The 17,001-nt window shown below is 39.8% G+C and overlaps 1 protein-coding gene across 1 annotated transcript; it reads left to right on the top strand.

The window, feature by feature from the left end:
- The first annotated feature begins 953 nt into the window (after positions 1-953).
- btc (betacellulin, epidermal growth factor family member) lies at positions 954-13,973 on the top strand. Its single transcript, XM_034237000.1, has 5 exons — positions 954-1,201; positions 3,940-4,035; positions 8,725-8,845; positions 10,774-10,920; positions 13,043-13,973. Exons 1-5 carry the CDS (start codon positions 1,162-1,164, stop codon positions 13,176-13,178), a joined length of 540 nt encoding a protein of 179 aa, XP_034092891.1. The 5' UTR covers positions 954-1,161; the 3' UTR covers positions 13,179-13,973.
- Positions 13,974-17,001: the final 3,028 nt, after the last annotated feature.

The following is a 17,001-nucleotide window of genomic DNA, read 5'->3' on the forward strand; positions in this document are numbered from 1 at the left end:
GTGTCCAAACGGCGGTACTGCAACTTCCGTATCAGTCCGTGACGTCACCCGGCCCAAAACTACTATGTATATCACATAAAAAATACTTTTACTTTTGCTCAAGTACAACATCTGAGTACTTACTTTTACTCAAGTACAACAATTTTCGGGGTAATCCTGGGTGGGGATTTAGTCCCTGTTGGGGGCAGGCGTTTCGGGGTTACGGTGATGTGTGCCTTGAGCCCGGCACGCTCCAGAAGATAGGTAGGTACGTTTGTGGTAGGCAGGATCTGGGGAAGTTTGTTATTTGCAAACTAGAGTCAATGCTTGTGTAGCATCTGGCATCAGGCTGTTGTTGAGTGAGGTGGGTTGATTGTAGCAAGTAAACTGTAGTTTGTGGTAGGCCAAACCACATCAAGGATTATTTCTGAAAACAGTATGGAGCTCAAATACTTTCTCTCTCAGGTTTACCACAAGGTGAGTTCCTTTTTCTATTTCCTGCTTCTTTACACATGCTCTCTCCGGTACAGGTTAGCTCTGAGTGTTAGCGATGAGAGGAGAAGAAACACATGTTTGTGTATGAAAGACATCAAACAGTGCATTTTACATGATAGGTCCCCTTTAATGTTCAAAAAGCTCTTTATTCTTCGCACACTGCCTGTGCTGCAGCACCTCTTTTCACCCTCTGTCTGAAACCAGAGCCCAGTCTGCTCTGATTGGTCAGCTGGCTGGCTCTGTTGTGATTGGTCGACCGCTTAGAGATGTCTATACAAACTAATAAAAGCTGCGTATTGTTCACTTCCACCTGTTGCTTCATTCTTTGAGAAAAGGGAGAGCAGGTATAAAAGGTGCAGTTGTTCCCAAGCAGGAAATAACCTGCTGAGTCTCCTTTAAAGGAGGCGGGGAGCCGGGAGTTGGGTTTCAGTGCCACCCCTTTTTTTATCCTCACACACACTCACACACACACACTCACACACTCATGTTTTAAAGGCTCACTATGAACCAGACTGCCTGTAATGCAGGATCACAATGCCACTCACACACACACACACACACACACACACCTGGGGAACTTCCAGTGTCCGCACCTTCACTAAAGGTCGTTGACCTCTGATTTATCCGTTTTTCTCAATGGATCTGAACTTGGATTAGCGTTTTTTGTATTTCTCATAAAGTGAGGAGATGGCCCAGGTGTACAGACTGTATGCAGGGGTACTGGCAGGTAAGATGTCCACTTCTCATAACAGAATCACATAATCCTTAAACAGGCATGTTAAAGTCGCGTTTACATATAATTATTATATTCAACATGTGCTTTTCGTGATAATTGTCATCAATATTCTCAATTCAACAGAAGATATAAGCCCCATAACTCGACATAAACTGTTTCAAAGTGTACATAACGTTATTATATCTATTTGAAATGCTTTGTATGTTGTTGTTTTGAGTTTTTAGACACAATTCAACCATGGTAGATATTAAAGTGTGTATTTAAACATATGCAAAGTGTTAAAAAGTGTTTTGACTGTTGCCGCACTTTTTCATCATCCATGTGCCTTCAGAGTAAAGCAGGTCAGAAGACAGTGCTTTTCCTTTGAGCTATATTTAGACTTTTGAGTTGGTTAATGATTGAGTAAATACACCTGCAATATGTCCACTCTCATCATTAGTCACCGTCAAACAGGCTTCCCTAATGTGGACTCAATCACACACGTCTGTGGTTAGTGTTATGTCTGCTCCAAGAGCGAAAGGTGTGCATGGTTTTGGTTAAGATTAAGTAAAAGTGTGTGTGTGTGTGTGTTTCAGATTTGCCTGTTTGTGTCAATAAAGGTAATTTAAACCACATTCATCGTGACAAAAAAACTGGTTTTGCTCTAAGTGAGACTTTTAGCTGAGGCTTGGTGTGTGTGTGTGTGTGTGTGTGTGTATGTGTGTGGGGGTGTGTGTATGTGTGTGTGTGTGTGTGTGTGTGTGTATGTGTGTGTGGGTGTGTGTGTGTGGGTGGGTGTGTGTGGTCTAGCATTACTATACTTGTGGGGACCTAAATCTGTTTACATAGTCACGTGTGGGGACTGGCTTCCCTTATGGGGACAAATTGGAGGTCCCCATAAGGGGAGTCATTAATTTTAGGGTGAAGACTTGGTTAGGTTTAGGGTTAGGGTTAGGCATGTGTTGGTTATGGTTAAGGTTAGGATAAGTCTCCAGGAAATGCATGTAAGTCAATGTAATGTCCCCTGAAGTGATGTATACATGGTATGTGTGTGTGTGTGTGTGTGTGAGAAAGACAAAAGTGGGCGTCATTGAGAGAAATCTCCTACCTTTTAAGGTCCGCTGGAGTCATGACTCTGCGTATTTTCTTCAGTAACTTTAATTGTGATCATGTGTTTTCTTTGGCATCTCCTTTGTAGATTCCTATAAACAGTGCAAACAAAACAAAATGTCTACCTAATAGTATCCAGAAGTTAGTTCAAATGAGAGAGACTAAACAGTATCCGAGAGGAATCTGGATGTTTAAGATGAATATAGTGAGTAAAAATGTAAAATATAATTAGATTACAGTCAAAGAAGTTAATTTACAGAACAGCTGTAGAGAGGAAATTAAACAACATATAACACGTTATAAACATATTACAATGGCAATTAAATAGATGATTTCAGAGGATTGTACTTTCGTAAAAGTAGAAGTACTCAGATCTTGTACTTGAGTAAAAGTAGAAGTACTCAGATATTGTACTTGAGTAAAAGTAGAAGTACTCAGATATTGTACTTTCGTAAAAGTAGAAGTACTCAGATCTTGTACTTGAGTAAAAGTAGAAGTACTCAGATCTTGTACTTGAGTAAAAGTAGAAGTACTCAGATCTTGTACTTGAGTAAAAGTAGAAGTACTCAGATCTTGTACTTGAGTAAAAGTAGAAGTACTCAGATCTTGTACTTGAGTATAAGTATAAGTACTCAGATCTTGTACTTGAGTAAAAGTAGAAGTACTCAGATCTTGTACTTGAGTTAAAGTAGAAGTACTCAGATATTGTTCTTGAGTAAAAGTAGAAGTACTCAGATCTTGTACTTGAGTAAAAGTAGAAGTACTCAGATCTTGTACTTGAGTAAAAGTAGAAGTACTCAGATCTGGTACTTGAGTAAAAGTAGAAGTACCAGAGTGTAGGAATACTCTGTTACAGTAAAAGTCCTCATTCAAAATGTTCCTCAAGTGAAAGTAGAAAAGTATTCTCATCAAAATATAGTGAAAGTAGCGACAGTAAAAGTAGTCGTTGTGCAGATTGGTCCATTTCAGAATAATATATATGATATGTTTTATAATGATTGATCATGAAAGTGTTCTCAAAGCTGGTGAAGGTGCAGCTAGTTTGAAGTACTTTGTAGACTGCAGGGTAGCTTGTGAATGTACTCGTAAAATGGAAATACTCAACTAAAGTACAAATACCTCAAAATTATACTTAAGTACTTGAGTAAATGTACTTAGTGAATGATCTCTAGGAAGCAGTGGTGTTTAATTCTAGTGCTTTTATTGTGAAAGGGAGATTTTGAACCTGAAAAGAGACAGTAATGCATTGTAAAGGGTTAATATCTAAACACTGATTGTGTCATTTGTCTGCAGACATTACACTGTGCATTCAATATTTACTTTACATTGCTAAGTTGAGGTAGAAATGTTATATATTGCCACTTTAAGTGTATAACAATATATCAAAAAGGGGTAGAAACTCCTACTTCCTTCTCCCTATCGTATATAAAATACTTAGTTATAATATTTATTGCATTTTCCCTGTATATTTTCCCTGGGTATTCTTGAATTGTTTACTTACTTATACTTATATAAATGAAAAAAGGGGACAACTACTACTTTCTGTGGACACAAATTGGTTAAAAAACAGTGTGCATGTGCATATATTTGCATGTGTTTTTGTTGTGGGTGTTTACCTGTGTTTGTGTGTTTGTCTGCAGCTCTGGCTTTGTGCAAATACTCTCTGGCCGGCAGTCATGTGACCGAAGCGTCTGCCAATCAAACCGTGTCAATCGGAAACGGAGACAACGGCACAGGTAGATATGGACAGGTGGGAAAGGGGGCTTCAACTGGGCCATAAAGGAGTTTGGATGTTTTCCACCTCTCTGATTTAGCTGCAGGATATTCTCTCAAAAGCTCGTTATAGAAATGTTGGGCCTCCTACAGCAGGCTTGTAGTTTAAATCCTTAAAATGTCTTTTTTGTATGTATTACCTGCTTTATCAAAATGACTGCTTCCTTTATCAAAATCAACTTCAAGTGAATAGTTCCTTGTCTTCACATTGATTATTGAAACCACTCATTTCTGTACCTATTTAATCAGAATTAGGGTTTTTATTAGGTTTACACATACAGTACAAGGAATTGTTCTGGTTTTTGCATAAACACAGTAGGACGAATAAGGTTGTAAAACATATGCAAATATTGTTTAAAAATGTTTTTAAAATAGTTATAAATACGCAAAAATATACGTAAAATTACAATAAAAAATACAGTTTGTGCAGTATACCAAAATGTAAGTGAAAAACATGTATATATACACAGCGTCTATGAAACCATAGCAGGTTAGCTTAGCTTAGCTTGGCTGAAAGAAGGGGGTTTGTTAACCACTGTTCTCCTTTCAACAAATACAAAATACGTGATTTTTATGCTACGTTTCTCGTACAAATTAAACAAATTAGACAGAAAATGTTAATTTGATGCCTCCAGCTTTAGCGAAACAAGCCATCAACTGCTTCCTATTTCCCAAACTATCCCTTCAAACTTTGTAACTTGATATTTTTCTTTTCAACACAGAGCTAACGGCAGCGAGCCTGATCTCGTGTTTCAGTTTCTACTGAAGCGCTTTCATTGAAGTCCCCGGAGCAGCAGTATTACTTTACGAGCTCGTATTCACAGATAATGGGCTGTGCAGTAAAGGCAGCGGCAGCTTGTTGTATAACGAGCATTGTGTGTAACTTCAGGGGTCAGAAGTTCAGCCTGATGGTCGACTAGCAGCTGTGTTAGGGAGTGTTTGGTGGAGGAGAAACAGAATGGGAATGAGTGTAACTTTATCCACCATGTTGAGTTTGTAATGTAATGATTGCGACACGTGGTTAAAAAGACCCGATGACACCGAGCTTCTTCCAGCGATGATTCATCACTCCCCTCTGGGTCAAATTGCAAACTATTTATACCGTGCCAGGAGGTGAGGGTGTAAGTCAAAATGAGAAGCTGACAGAACGTTACAGAAATAGCTCGGCTTTTTAAAACAACTCTCTGGTGTTCTTCATGAGTTAGTGTGGGGTCTAAAGGGAGAGGACATTACAACATATTTCCTGCATTTCTACACCACCTATATCTTGGATTAACCCTCCACTACACCCCAAACAATTAAATCAACCATGCTAATGCTAAATAATAGCATGTTGTTACAGTTTGTCCGATCTCCACAGCCAATTCATGTCGAATTTGGAAGCTAACGTTAGCTGGCTAAGTTAGCTAACGTGGACTCGAAGATTTGTCGGGCGTTTCACCAAATGTACTTTCTACTTTTATGCTACGGTTTGTTCACAAACATCTGATTTCCACCGCCAAATCCTGTCCAATCAGGAAGCTAACGTTAGCTGGCAAAGTTACTAGTAAATCAATTTGGTATTTCACCAACAGTAGCCTACTCTCTACTTTAAGCTAACTTAAGCTAGCTCTTTAAGCTAATGAACGAGCTAACAAGCAGGTTTTTTTGTCATTAACTAGCCTGTCTTTTCATTTGTTCTGTTTGAAGTCCATGATTAAGCAGTTCAACTAAATGTTTCTTACCTTTGTAAACAGTCAGATTCCCATCGGAAATGACAGACTTTCATTGACCTCTAAAGCAGATTTTAGCTAACAATCAGCGACTGTTTTTGTTCCTGTTTTCCTTGCTTTAACAGTAGGAGAGTCTACTTTAAGCTGACTTAAGCTAGCTCTTTATGCTAACTCCAACTAACCAAGCAGGTTATTCTAACATTAAATGGCCTGTCTTATGTTCTGTTATCAGTCCATGATTAAGCAGTCAGTGGTTCCCAACCTGGGGGGCGCGCAGGGGGGGCACCAGGCCTCAGATGATTTGAGGCCAAATATCATATTTGGACTTTATTTTTATTTTTATTTTACATATAATTGTAAAGCAATACATGATTGTCACTAAAAGCCATGTCTCTACATTACAATAAAATATAAAAAATAATTGATTAATTAATTTGAATAACAATTCAAGTTAGTATTAAAGGCATAAAAAGACAGAAATGTATAATTCTTTCTTTAATAGAAATGTTTCTTCTGCCCGTAAAGTGTCCAAACCAGGCTTTTCTGGATAAGCGCATTTTTAAAACATAGTCATTGTCCATGCCGGTTTCAGTTGGATTATTTGTCACAGTTGCTCCGATCAGATCGGTCTCCTCCATTTTGTAGATTATTCACGACTTTTGAATCCACATAAACACATCGGCAAAATCCGGCTTACTTTGAGCATGTGTTTTAAACAGTTTAATCCCTTTGTGAATTGTTTCCATTTACGCCGTCCTTTAATTTCTTCATACAGCGGGAATCCAAATGAATGAATCCTGAGTCCAATAACCATCAAAGTCACTCCAATAGTGCTCCTTGATTACGCTTTCATCCTCCTTCAACAAAATACTTCACATTCATCCAGTAGTTGTAGCATTTTTGAGACTTTTAAACTTCAATTACCGCTGTTGCGCCCGCCCACCCCCCCTTGTGTGTGTGTGTGTGTGGGGGGGGGGGGGGCGCAACTTCCAACAGGAGTCATTTGGGGGGGCTCTTGGGAAAAAAGGTTGGGAACCACTGGTCTAGATGGTTCTTAACATTGTAAACATCTTTAATTGAAGCAATTTAGCTAACAGTGATACTTTCTTAGCTTTTTCGAGTACTTCACTTTTCCATTTTTTAGGTTTAAGAAAGCAGACATGCAAATTACAAAACTATGAAAGCATGATTCCAAGGTTTGAGGGAAAAAAAGTTGGGATTTTGATTTAACTTCTGCTGAAAATAGCAATAATGATCACTGATATACCAACCCAGTCTCACGGTTATAGTCACGAAATTAATTTAATCTATTGATTCGTGTTCATCAACACAATTTTCGCATTTTTCGTGTCACACAGAACGATTTTAAAAGCAATGTATTTCTATTGCTAGTGTGTTTCGTGCCTGCTCCACGTCTTTTTGTCCGGTGTCGGTACCATATATGTTCGGGGTACCATATGTGTTCGGGGTCCGTCTCTTACCAATGACGTCACTGACGTCACGCATTGTGATTGGCTGTACGGTAATTTACCCAGGGGTGCTCGGGGGCGCTGTCTAGAGTATAGCGGGGTTTTTTGATCATTACATTACATTGCATTTAGCTGACGATTTTATCCAAAGCGACTTAGAGTAGATGATCAGTGGGGCCTTGTTTTGACTGAAACATGATGTTTTGATGTATATTTCCATTGAAAATGCTAACCGCTAGCCGCAAAGCTAGCATCGCAGCCACTGCTCCGTTTTCGGAGACTTTGCACACGTTTTTCACAAACATTTGCACACGCTAGGAGTATGGGAGTACTTCCATTCGCTTCGTCTTGGTCTGTAGATGTGATTTGATGTGTCCCCCAAAAATAACAATCGACAGTGTAAACATAATTATGTAAATAACCCAATTTGTATTCTGTGAAACGGAAAAGGATTTTACATTGTTTTTGTTACTTTCGTTGCAGTGTCTTAAATGTAATTTAGGTTAACTTCCTGTTTGAAGTTGCTGCTATGGAAACAACATGACGGAGAAAAAAGTAATATCTTCTACATATAATAACGGACATAGTAAAGAATGAAGTGTAGGCTATGTTTAAATGTTCGGAATTTGACCGTGTATGATGGTCCTCTTGAGTTGCCGTACAGCCAATGCCGTACAGCCGGAGACTTTGCACACGTTTTTCACAAACATTTTCACACGTTAGGAGTATGGGAGTATTTCCATTCGCTTCGTCTTGATCTGTAGATGTGATTTTCCCCCGAGCACCCCTGGGTAAATTACCGTACAGCCAATCACAATGCGTGACGTCATTGGTAAGAGACGGACCCCGAACACATATGGTACCCCGAACACATATGGTACCCCAAACACATATGGTACCGACACCGGTCGGGTCTTGGAAGACCGGAAGCTGTGTGGTTCATAAAAACATTTTCTTACTCAATACCCTAACCCTTTTATTTTAAATAGTACAATGTCTGAGTTTTTTTGCCGTCCGCGAGGAAAATAAATGGCTCAGAGCCTCAGAATACTGAAATCTGTATTTTTTTAAATATTTGTTTCCTTCTAATTTGTTATTATTTGGTGCAGGCACGAAACACACTACCATATGATACTACCAATAGAAATACATTGCTTTTAAAATCATTCTGTGTGACACGAAAATGGGGAACACGAATCAATAGATTAAATGTCGTGACTATAACATGAAATGCCGTGAGACTGTGTTGGATATACTGATAATTATACTCAGTTGATTATGGGGACTGTATGATGATACGATGTGTTTAATAAGTCAAAAAGTTGGTTAGCAAACGTACAACTTTGCTCCCCCAAATGTAACAATGTATTTGGGCGCCTAATCTCCAAGTTTCTACAGATGGTGAAAAGCTGTTATACTGACCACAATAATCGTGAAACTAATTTGAAAGGTTATCATCTTATTTCTCCAGAAAGCACGACAGATACAGGGCAGTGGACCGGACACTTCTCAAAATGTCCCGAGGCTTTGACAAACTACTGCATCCACGGGGAGTGCCGTTACATTACAGAACAGAATGCACCGTCCTGCAGGTAAGACGCTGCAAGAACACGGAGATAATTAGCATTTCCAGAAAGGTGTAGCTGTAAAATTCAACTGATAAAAGTGCAGAAATGGAAGAAGTACACACATCCTTTCCTCAAGTAGAAGTACAGATACTCGTGTTTAAAAATACTCTGGTGAAAGTAGTACTAACTAAACTTCTTAAGTCAAAGTAAAGAGGCTTTGAAATGTACTTCAGTAAAAAGTACCCATAACTAGCAGCTGCTTTAAAGAGTACCTGACCTCCCTTTATATGAATAGAACAATAATGTCATTGTTAGCTAATGAATGTTTCCATGCTGAACAACGGCAACATGACAACGTTTCCATTGGTCCCTCTTCTTTAGAGAAGACCAGGAAATGATGGATACACGGATCGTGTTCAAATCAATAGGCACGCAATGACTCTAAAGAATAATGATCACGCATCAAACACACATTCAGACTAAAGGAACCAGCTGTTTGGAAAATGAGAGAAGTAGAAAGTACAAGTATTTGAGTTCAACATGTAAGAAGTAGAAAGTACAGGTATTTGAGTTCAACATGTAAGAAGTAGAAAGTACAGGTATTTGAGTTCAACATGTAAGAAGTAGAAAGTACAGGTATTTGGGTTCAACATGTAAGAAGTAGAAAGTACAGGTATTTGAGTTCAACATGTGAGAAGTAGAAAGTACAGGTATTTGAGTTCAACATGTAAGAAGTAGAAAGTACAGGTATTTGGGTTCAACATGTAAGAAGTAGAAAGTACAGGTATTTGAGTTCAACATGTGAGAAGTAGAAAGTACAGGTATTTGAGTTCAACATGTAAGAAGTAGAAAGTACAGGTATTTGTGTTCAACATGTAAGAAGTAGAAAGTACAGGTATTTGTGTTCAACATGGAAGAAGTAGAAAGTACAGGTATTTGAGTTCAACATGTAAGAAGTAGAAAGTACAGGTATTTGTGTTCAACATGTGAGAAGTAGAAAGTACAGGTATTTGAGTTCAACATGTGAGAAGTAGAAAGTACAGGTATTTGAGTTCAACATGTAAGAAGTAGAAAGTACAGGTATTTGGGTTCAACATGTAAGAAGTAGAAAGTACAGGTATTTGTGTTCAACATGGAAGAAGTAGAAAGTACAGGTATTTGAGTTCAACATGTAAGAAGTAGAAAGTACAGGTATTTGTGTTCAACATGTGAGAAGTAGAAAGTATAGGTATTTGAGTTCAACATGTGAGAAGTAGAAAGTACAGGTATTTGAGTTCAACATGTAAGAAGTAGAAAGTACAGGTATTTGGGTTCAACATGTAAGAAGTAGAAAGTACAGGTATTTGAGTTCAACATGTAAGAAGTAGAAAGTACAGGTATTTGGGTTCAACATGTAAGAAGTAGAAAGTACAGGTATTTGAGTTCAACATGTAAGAAGTAGAAAGTACAGGTATTTGAGTTCAACATGTAAGAAGTAGAAAGTACAGGTATTTGAGTTCAACATGTAAGAAGTAGAAAGTACAGGTATTTGAGTTCAACATGTAAGAAGTAGAAAGTACAGGTATTTGGGTTCAACATGTAAGAAGTAGAAAGTACAGGTATTTGAGTTCAACATGTAAGAAGTAGAAAGTACAGGTATTTGAGTTCAACATGTAAGAAGTAGAAAGTACAGGTATTTGAGTTCAACATGTAAGAAGTAGAAAGTACAGGTATTTGAGTTCAACATGTAAGAAGTAGAAAGTACAGGTATTTGAGTTCAACATGTGAGAAGTCAAAGTAAAAAGTGGTCAGAAAAATAAGTAGTGGAGTAAAGTACTGAAACCAGAAAAATGTACTTGAGTACAGTAACAAAGTATTTGTACTCCAATACTTCCCACCTCTTTAAAAGAGACAGTAGTGTTTCTTTATTGTCTGTTAAATCAAAACAGTGAAAGTATTTGTGTTTTTCTCAGGTGTCAGCATGGCTACATCGGCTCCAGATGTCAATATCTGGACTTGGATTGGCGGATAGGAGGAAAACGACAAATAATAATCGCCTGCGTCATCGCGGGGCTCGTTTTCCTGATTCTTCTCATCGTATTCATCTGTATTTGTTCACAGTAAGTTCCTGTGTTGTTCTACATAAAAGAATGGTTTGACATTTGGGAAAATATGGCTTTTTTGGGCAAGTTAGAAGCTTTTGAAAGAAGTATTATTTTTGCAGTTCTTTACGTCAGTGGTTCTCAAACTTTTTTCAATAATGTACCCCCTTTGAAAAAGAAATGCAGCCACGTACCCCCTGATCAGCGCAAACACTATTTGTTAGGGACAAAAAGCCTATATAAAGAGGTACAGCACAGCGCTGCACCATCAGAGTCTGATTTATTAAAACAACATTGTAACTGAGAAACACTTAAATGCTACACTTCAAATGTTTACAATCCATCACTAAATTCATGGCAAACCAATTTTAACATCATGCAATAACACTGAGACGACATTAGCTGCATTGAACTGATCTTTTTAATAAGTTGTACCATTTAGTGAGAAACATGGGCTTGTGCTTCACTGAGCATCTGTGTCATTCTGACAGGGAGGCAACCTGCAGTTATTACACTTCGCGTTTTGAAATATGTGTAACTCTGTTCATATAAAACCCACACTGCTCAAACTTCGTTACTTTTCCTACAATTGTTATTTTTATTTATTTATTTATTTTGGGGCGTGGGGAATGAAGAGAACAAGATATATGAGCATTTTATGAGCATGGGATTTTGACCCCTCATATAAACATATGCATAATGCTGCACTATACTTTGCGGCCGTTGCCAAGCAACGCTTATTGTTTATGTCCTTTGATAAGCAGGCAGTCATATCCTTAACTAGAACTAGCTAGATCTAATATTTGGACATAAACGGGCGTGAAGTCTAACCGGACACGAGACAGAGATCAGATCAGCTGCTGCTGACGGAGAACACGCAGCTCTGCATGATCACAGCTCCCCGCTGTGACGGACCGTTGAGTGGAGCAAAATACACAAGAGTTAGACCTAACACACTTAGCTAGTTCATCTACTCTGGAACTAGCTAAACTAGTTATAAATATATTTATTCTTTACTGTCGGGTCACTCATTACAGGTTCAGCGAGCTGCACGAGACTGACGAGCTGTCAGGAGAGGGAGAGGAAAAGAGAGCACCCCGTTTATTGTTCCCATTTTATTATCCAGAGTTTCTGTAAACCTTTGAATAAAGTAGTTCATCTACTATTAGTAGTTTGTTTAAATGCATTACTTATGTTGTTTTTTTCACTAACATAAAATAAATCTCACGTACCCCCTGCAGTACTCCAACGTACCCCTAGGGGTCCGCGTACCCCCATTTGAGAACCACTGGTTTACGTGACCAAAATCATCACACTCTTGAAAGTGTGTTTGTCGCTCAATAAAATTGATCTTTAACACTATGGTCGGGGATATAAGCCCATAAATACCAATAAAATACAAAAACTAGTTTGTATTTTATTAAAAACAGCAGTACAAACCATTATATATACAAAAAATCGTAACCGTTGTTAGGAGAAGTTAGCGTTAAGGTTTTACGTAAAGTACACTACTTGTGTAAATTCTACTTAAATTAAGTAAAACCTTTTTTTAAATATATAACATTTGGTTCCAATTTAAACACAGTACGGTAAAGAGTTCCCTTTTCAGAGTTATTTCTTCTCTACTCGTGTTCATATTCAACTCTGCATGATGATTAACACCATAGCATTCACTTAGATCAACTTTACTGCTATTTTACTCAATATTGACAGCAATTTTTTTTTAGTATGGTTAATTTCTACTGTATTTAAACGCTAACTCGTTTGTCTTTCCCTCAGTCGGAGGTGCCGGTTGTGTTGGCGGTATTCTGCCAAAAAAACATAGTTGTTAGGAGAAGCTATCTTGAGTAATTTTAAGCTTTTACAAAGTATTTTTTTGGTGTAAATTCTACTTAAATTGAGTAGAACTTTATTTTAAATAAATGACATTTGGTTCCAATCTAAACAGAGTAACACGCACTCCAAGTACAGAGTTATTTCCACTCTATTCAGTGTTTATATTCAACTCTGCATGATGATTTACACTATGCTATTTTACGTAAATTAGCATCATATTTGACTCAATATGGATAGCTTATTTATTCCTACATGGTTCATTTTCAGCTGTATTTAAACGCTAACGTGTTTCTCTTTCCGTCAGTCGGAGGTGCCGGTTGTGTTGGAGGAGACGAAGACGGAGAGAAGAACCGAGGAACGGCTCGGAGAAGCTCAGCATGATGGAGACACACACACCGTTAGCATCAGAATCAGAGCCAACACACACCAACGCTGTGTGAAGAGTGTGTGTGAGACCACCAGTCTGCGAAGTGTTTACATTGGAGGGATTTCTGTTCTTCATGTGACAGCTGCTGCCTTTTGTCTCACGGTGACATCAGTCCTTTCCGAGGCCTGAAGAGGAAGAGGACGAGGGACATTTTCCGGATGAAGATCAAGCAGCAGCACGGGAGTTTTGCACCCTTCTCTTAAAAGGGCACGAGTGTCTGAAGCTGTGATGAAGCTCCAGTGCAAAGAGGACGATGAACACGAGTTCGGAGAGTTCATACGTGTTGGCAAGGACGTTTCTTTTCCAACGCTGGAACAAGTGCTGCAGACTGAAGGAGGCTAAATCAGGTGTTGCTATGTTGGAAAAAGATGTGACAGCAGCTGGCAGCTGGGGATAACAGATGGTCAGGTTATTGTGCGATGTGGGAGACAATAAGCCCTGTTGGCATCGCACTATAATTACCTGGGGAGCTTTAGGAATATATAATTACTGTGAAGGTCTTCTGTGATTTAATCCCATGCTGATCGGCAATCTCCGTTGTTTGTCAACTAAAAACTCACCCATTATAGCTGTAACATTTCCCCAAACATGGACTTCATGTGATTACATTAGCCTGAGAGACTGTTATCTAAATCTAACAAGCTAACTAGCAAACATAAGCTATATATCTAACAAGCTAACGTTAGGTTTGTGGGAGACAATAGGCTATAGGCGCATTCACAACACAGTACTTTCCCCACAAAGGTTCATGAGAACTTAGTTCATGAGAACTCTTTAATTCTCATGAACTAAGTACAGATCGCGTTCACACCAGAATACGGCCCGTCCACACAGCGGCGTGCGTTGACGCTTGCCGGCGGGCGTGTCTGACACTCGACCAATAACCAATCACATGAATCTCCCGCCCCTGACACACAAGCAGCGGTTTGATTGGCTAGAGCTTGTACTTGCATATGATTCGATTGGCTGACGCTTCTGCCGAGGCGTCAAAAGTTGAACATTGCTCAACTTTTGCAGTGAGCCACGCCAGCAACGCTCCGCGTCACTTCCCACGATGCAGTTCGGCTAAAAGTGACGTCACCCCATTCAAAGTGAATGGGCAGAAGCGTTGGAAGCTTCAACGCACGCCGCTGTGTGGACGGGCCGTTTCCTGAGGGTGGATTAGACAAATGAAGCCGCTGACGTTACTTCTTCTTCTGCTTTGGGTTTACTGGCAGGCCGCAAACCACTTCACGGCGTATACTGCCACCCGGAGTCCCTGGCCGGAAGTCCCCGGAGTTGGGGAAGGCTTCAGTAGAAGCCTTCCGAGTAAATCGTCAGAACGCCGACACCTCCTCATCTCCACCGCTCCCATGTTTTATGTTGTGTTGCCATAAGTTAGTCTCTCTGCGTTTCTGCGCTGGGCTAATGCTAATGCTAATGCGAGGATAATAAAATGGCGGCTTCACAAAACTTTTTGGGAGTTTTACGGGGCGTGGTTTGCAATCCGCCCAGCCAATCAGACATAGGAACCTTTTTCTCCCGCGAAAGTCCCTGCTCTCTAGCAGGGACTAGGGGGTGAAAAGGTTCTGATGAACTCATTTTAGTTCCGGCTCTTTTTGGTGTGAACGCAACATTTCGGAACTATATCGGAACTAAAGTGGGAAAAGTACTGCGGTGTGAACGCGCCTAATGTTGGCATCGGACTAGTATGGTATTCCACAGGGAGCTTTAGGAATGTATAATTACTGCGAAGGTCTTCTGTGATTTAATCCCGTGCAAATCGGCCATTTCCGTTGTATGTCAAGTAAAAACTCACCACATTTTACCTACTGCACTTCCCCAAACACGGGGATAACAATACTGTCTGAGCGAACTCTAAAAAGCTAGTGAATGTTTGCTATATATTTAACAATTTACCAGTAAAAACTCACCCCATTTTACCTACTGAATTTCCCTAATCATGGACGTCATGTGATAAGATTTAGCAAACGTTAGCTATTTATCTAACAAGCTAACTGCGAACGTTAGCTATATATCTAACAAGCTAACTGCGAACGTTAGCTATTTAGCTAACTAGCGAACGTTAGCTATATGTCGAACAAGCTGACTAGCCAACGTTCCCCATCTCCATGATTTGGTGTTGTATTTGATATTTTCCTTTGCAAGATTTATGTTTTATCCACCTCTTGCTCGGCCAAAAGGCTGCATTGGAAACTGCAATGAAAGTAAAAAACGTTCCCGAATGGCTTGGTTTTCTGTGCACTTTTGATCAAATTGCTAATGGTACTGGGAACGATGCTAGCTAGCTAACTAAGAGCGGCTACCGTCACTTCTGGTTAGTGCACAGCTACATCAACATGTGTCCCCTCTTCTTCATGTCTCTTCTACATCAACATGTGTCCCCTCTTCTTCATGTCTCTTCTACATCAACATGTGTCCCCTCTTCTTCATGTCTCTTCTTCATCAACATGTGTCCCCTCTTCTTCATGTCTCTTCCACATCAACATGTGTCCCCTCTTCTTCATGTCTCTTCTACATCAGCATGTGTCCCCTCTTCTCCATGTCTCTTCTTCATCAACATGTGTCCCCTCTTCTTCATGTCTCTTCTACAGTGTATGACATGGTAAGGTATCCGAAATGAGACACAGCCATTTACATGTCTCCATATGAACTCACGGAGTAGGTACTCATCAACATTAGCAATGCAAGAAGAGCCTTCTCTACTAAAAGCTGTCTGGACTTCAGCGTTAGAGGAGGACAAGGAGGACTTGTGCGGGAGGATGTATATCTGAACCTGAGCTGCAGACGATGAACAGCCGTGTCTGTGTGTGGAGGAGAAAGTGCTTCACTGTACGAGACGCTTTCCTTTCACTGGGTTTTTAAAAAGAAATGTGCATCTAAATGTAGAAGAAAGAGGCAGTGAAGTCTGCTCCTGCTGTCACCTCTAAATAAACATGTCTACTGAATGTGTGCTGTAAACTATTTCCACAGATAAGATCAAATCTGAAGTGATGAAACACACAGAGATTCGTAGGAAAAGTTACGTGGTGTTTTTTAGAAAATGTTGCTCAACGCGACCTCAGCCCATACTTGCCAACCCTCCCGATTTCATTGCCCCCTCCCGGTTTCTTCCCGGGGTCATATTTCTCCCGATTTCTGACAAACTCAGATTTACTCAGGACTGTTTCCACTCGGACTTTAATACAGCTACACCATTGTTTGGTTTCCATGGTAGCGCGTCTCTTTAGTAGCGCGCGCATCTGACAGTCTGAGAGGGTGAGGAAGAGAGTCACAGAAAACTGAACAAGAATCGACAACTCTACCCTCTGCTCACTCCTTTCCGTGCTACAGGCCGCAAGACAGCGCACTAACAACTGCAATAAGCATGTTAATGTTAACCAGGGTTGCCAACTTTGGGTAACTGGCTGGAGTGAGATTTTGATATCATGGGTTTAATTACACATAGGCAGGGGCGGATCTAGACAAATATTCATGGGGTGGCAGGAGATTTTGAGGGGTGGCATCCCCTGACAGAAGTATATGCTGATTTAAATCGCAATCATATCAATCAATTAGGGCATGTAACGGTACCCGTACTGAAATTATTCGGTACGGACCCTTCGGTTCGGTACACGTGTGTACCGAACGAATATAGCGTTAAAGGTAAAAAATTGAGAACATGAACAACTTTCTGGAAGTAATCTCAGGTATATATCATAGAGCGACCGAGTCATTTCATTGGACGAGAGGCATACTATGAGAGCTGGTCACAGGGATGCGTTCAAATGTAGTCAGTAATTTGAGGAACTGTCGAAATGGCGAACGCAGATAAAGTTGAGCTCGAAAATCCTCCA

The sequence above is a fragment of the Gymnodraco acuticeps genome, unplaced genomic scaffold, assembly GCF_902827175.1.
Source record: "Gymnodraco acuticeps unplaced genomic scaffold, fGymAcu1.1, whole genome shotgun sequence".
Lineage (NCBI taxonomy): Eukaryota > Metazoa > Chordata > Actinopteri > Perciformes > Bathydraconidae > Gymnodraco > Gymnodraco acuticeps.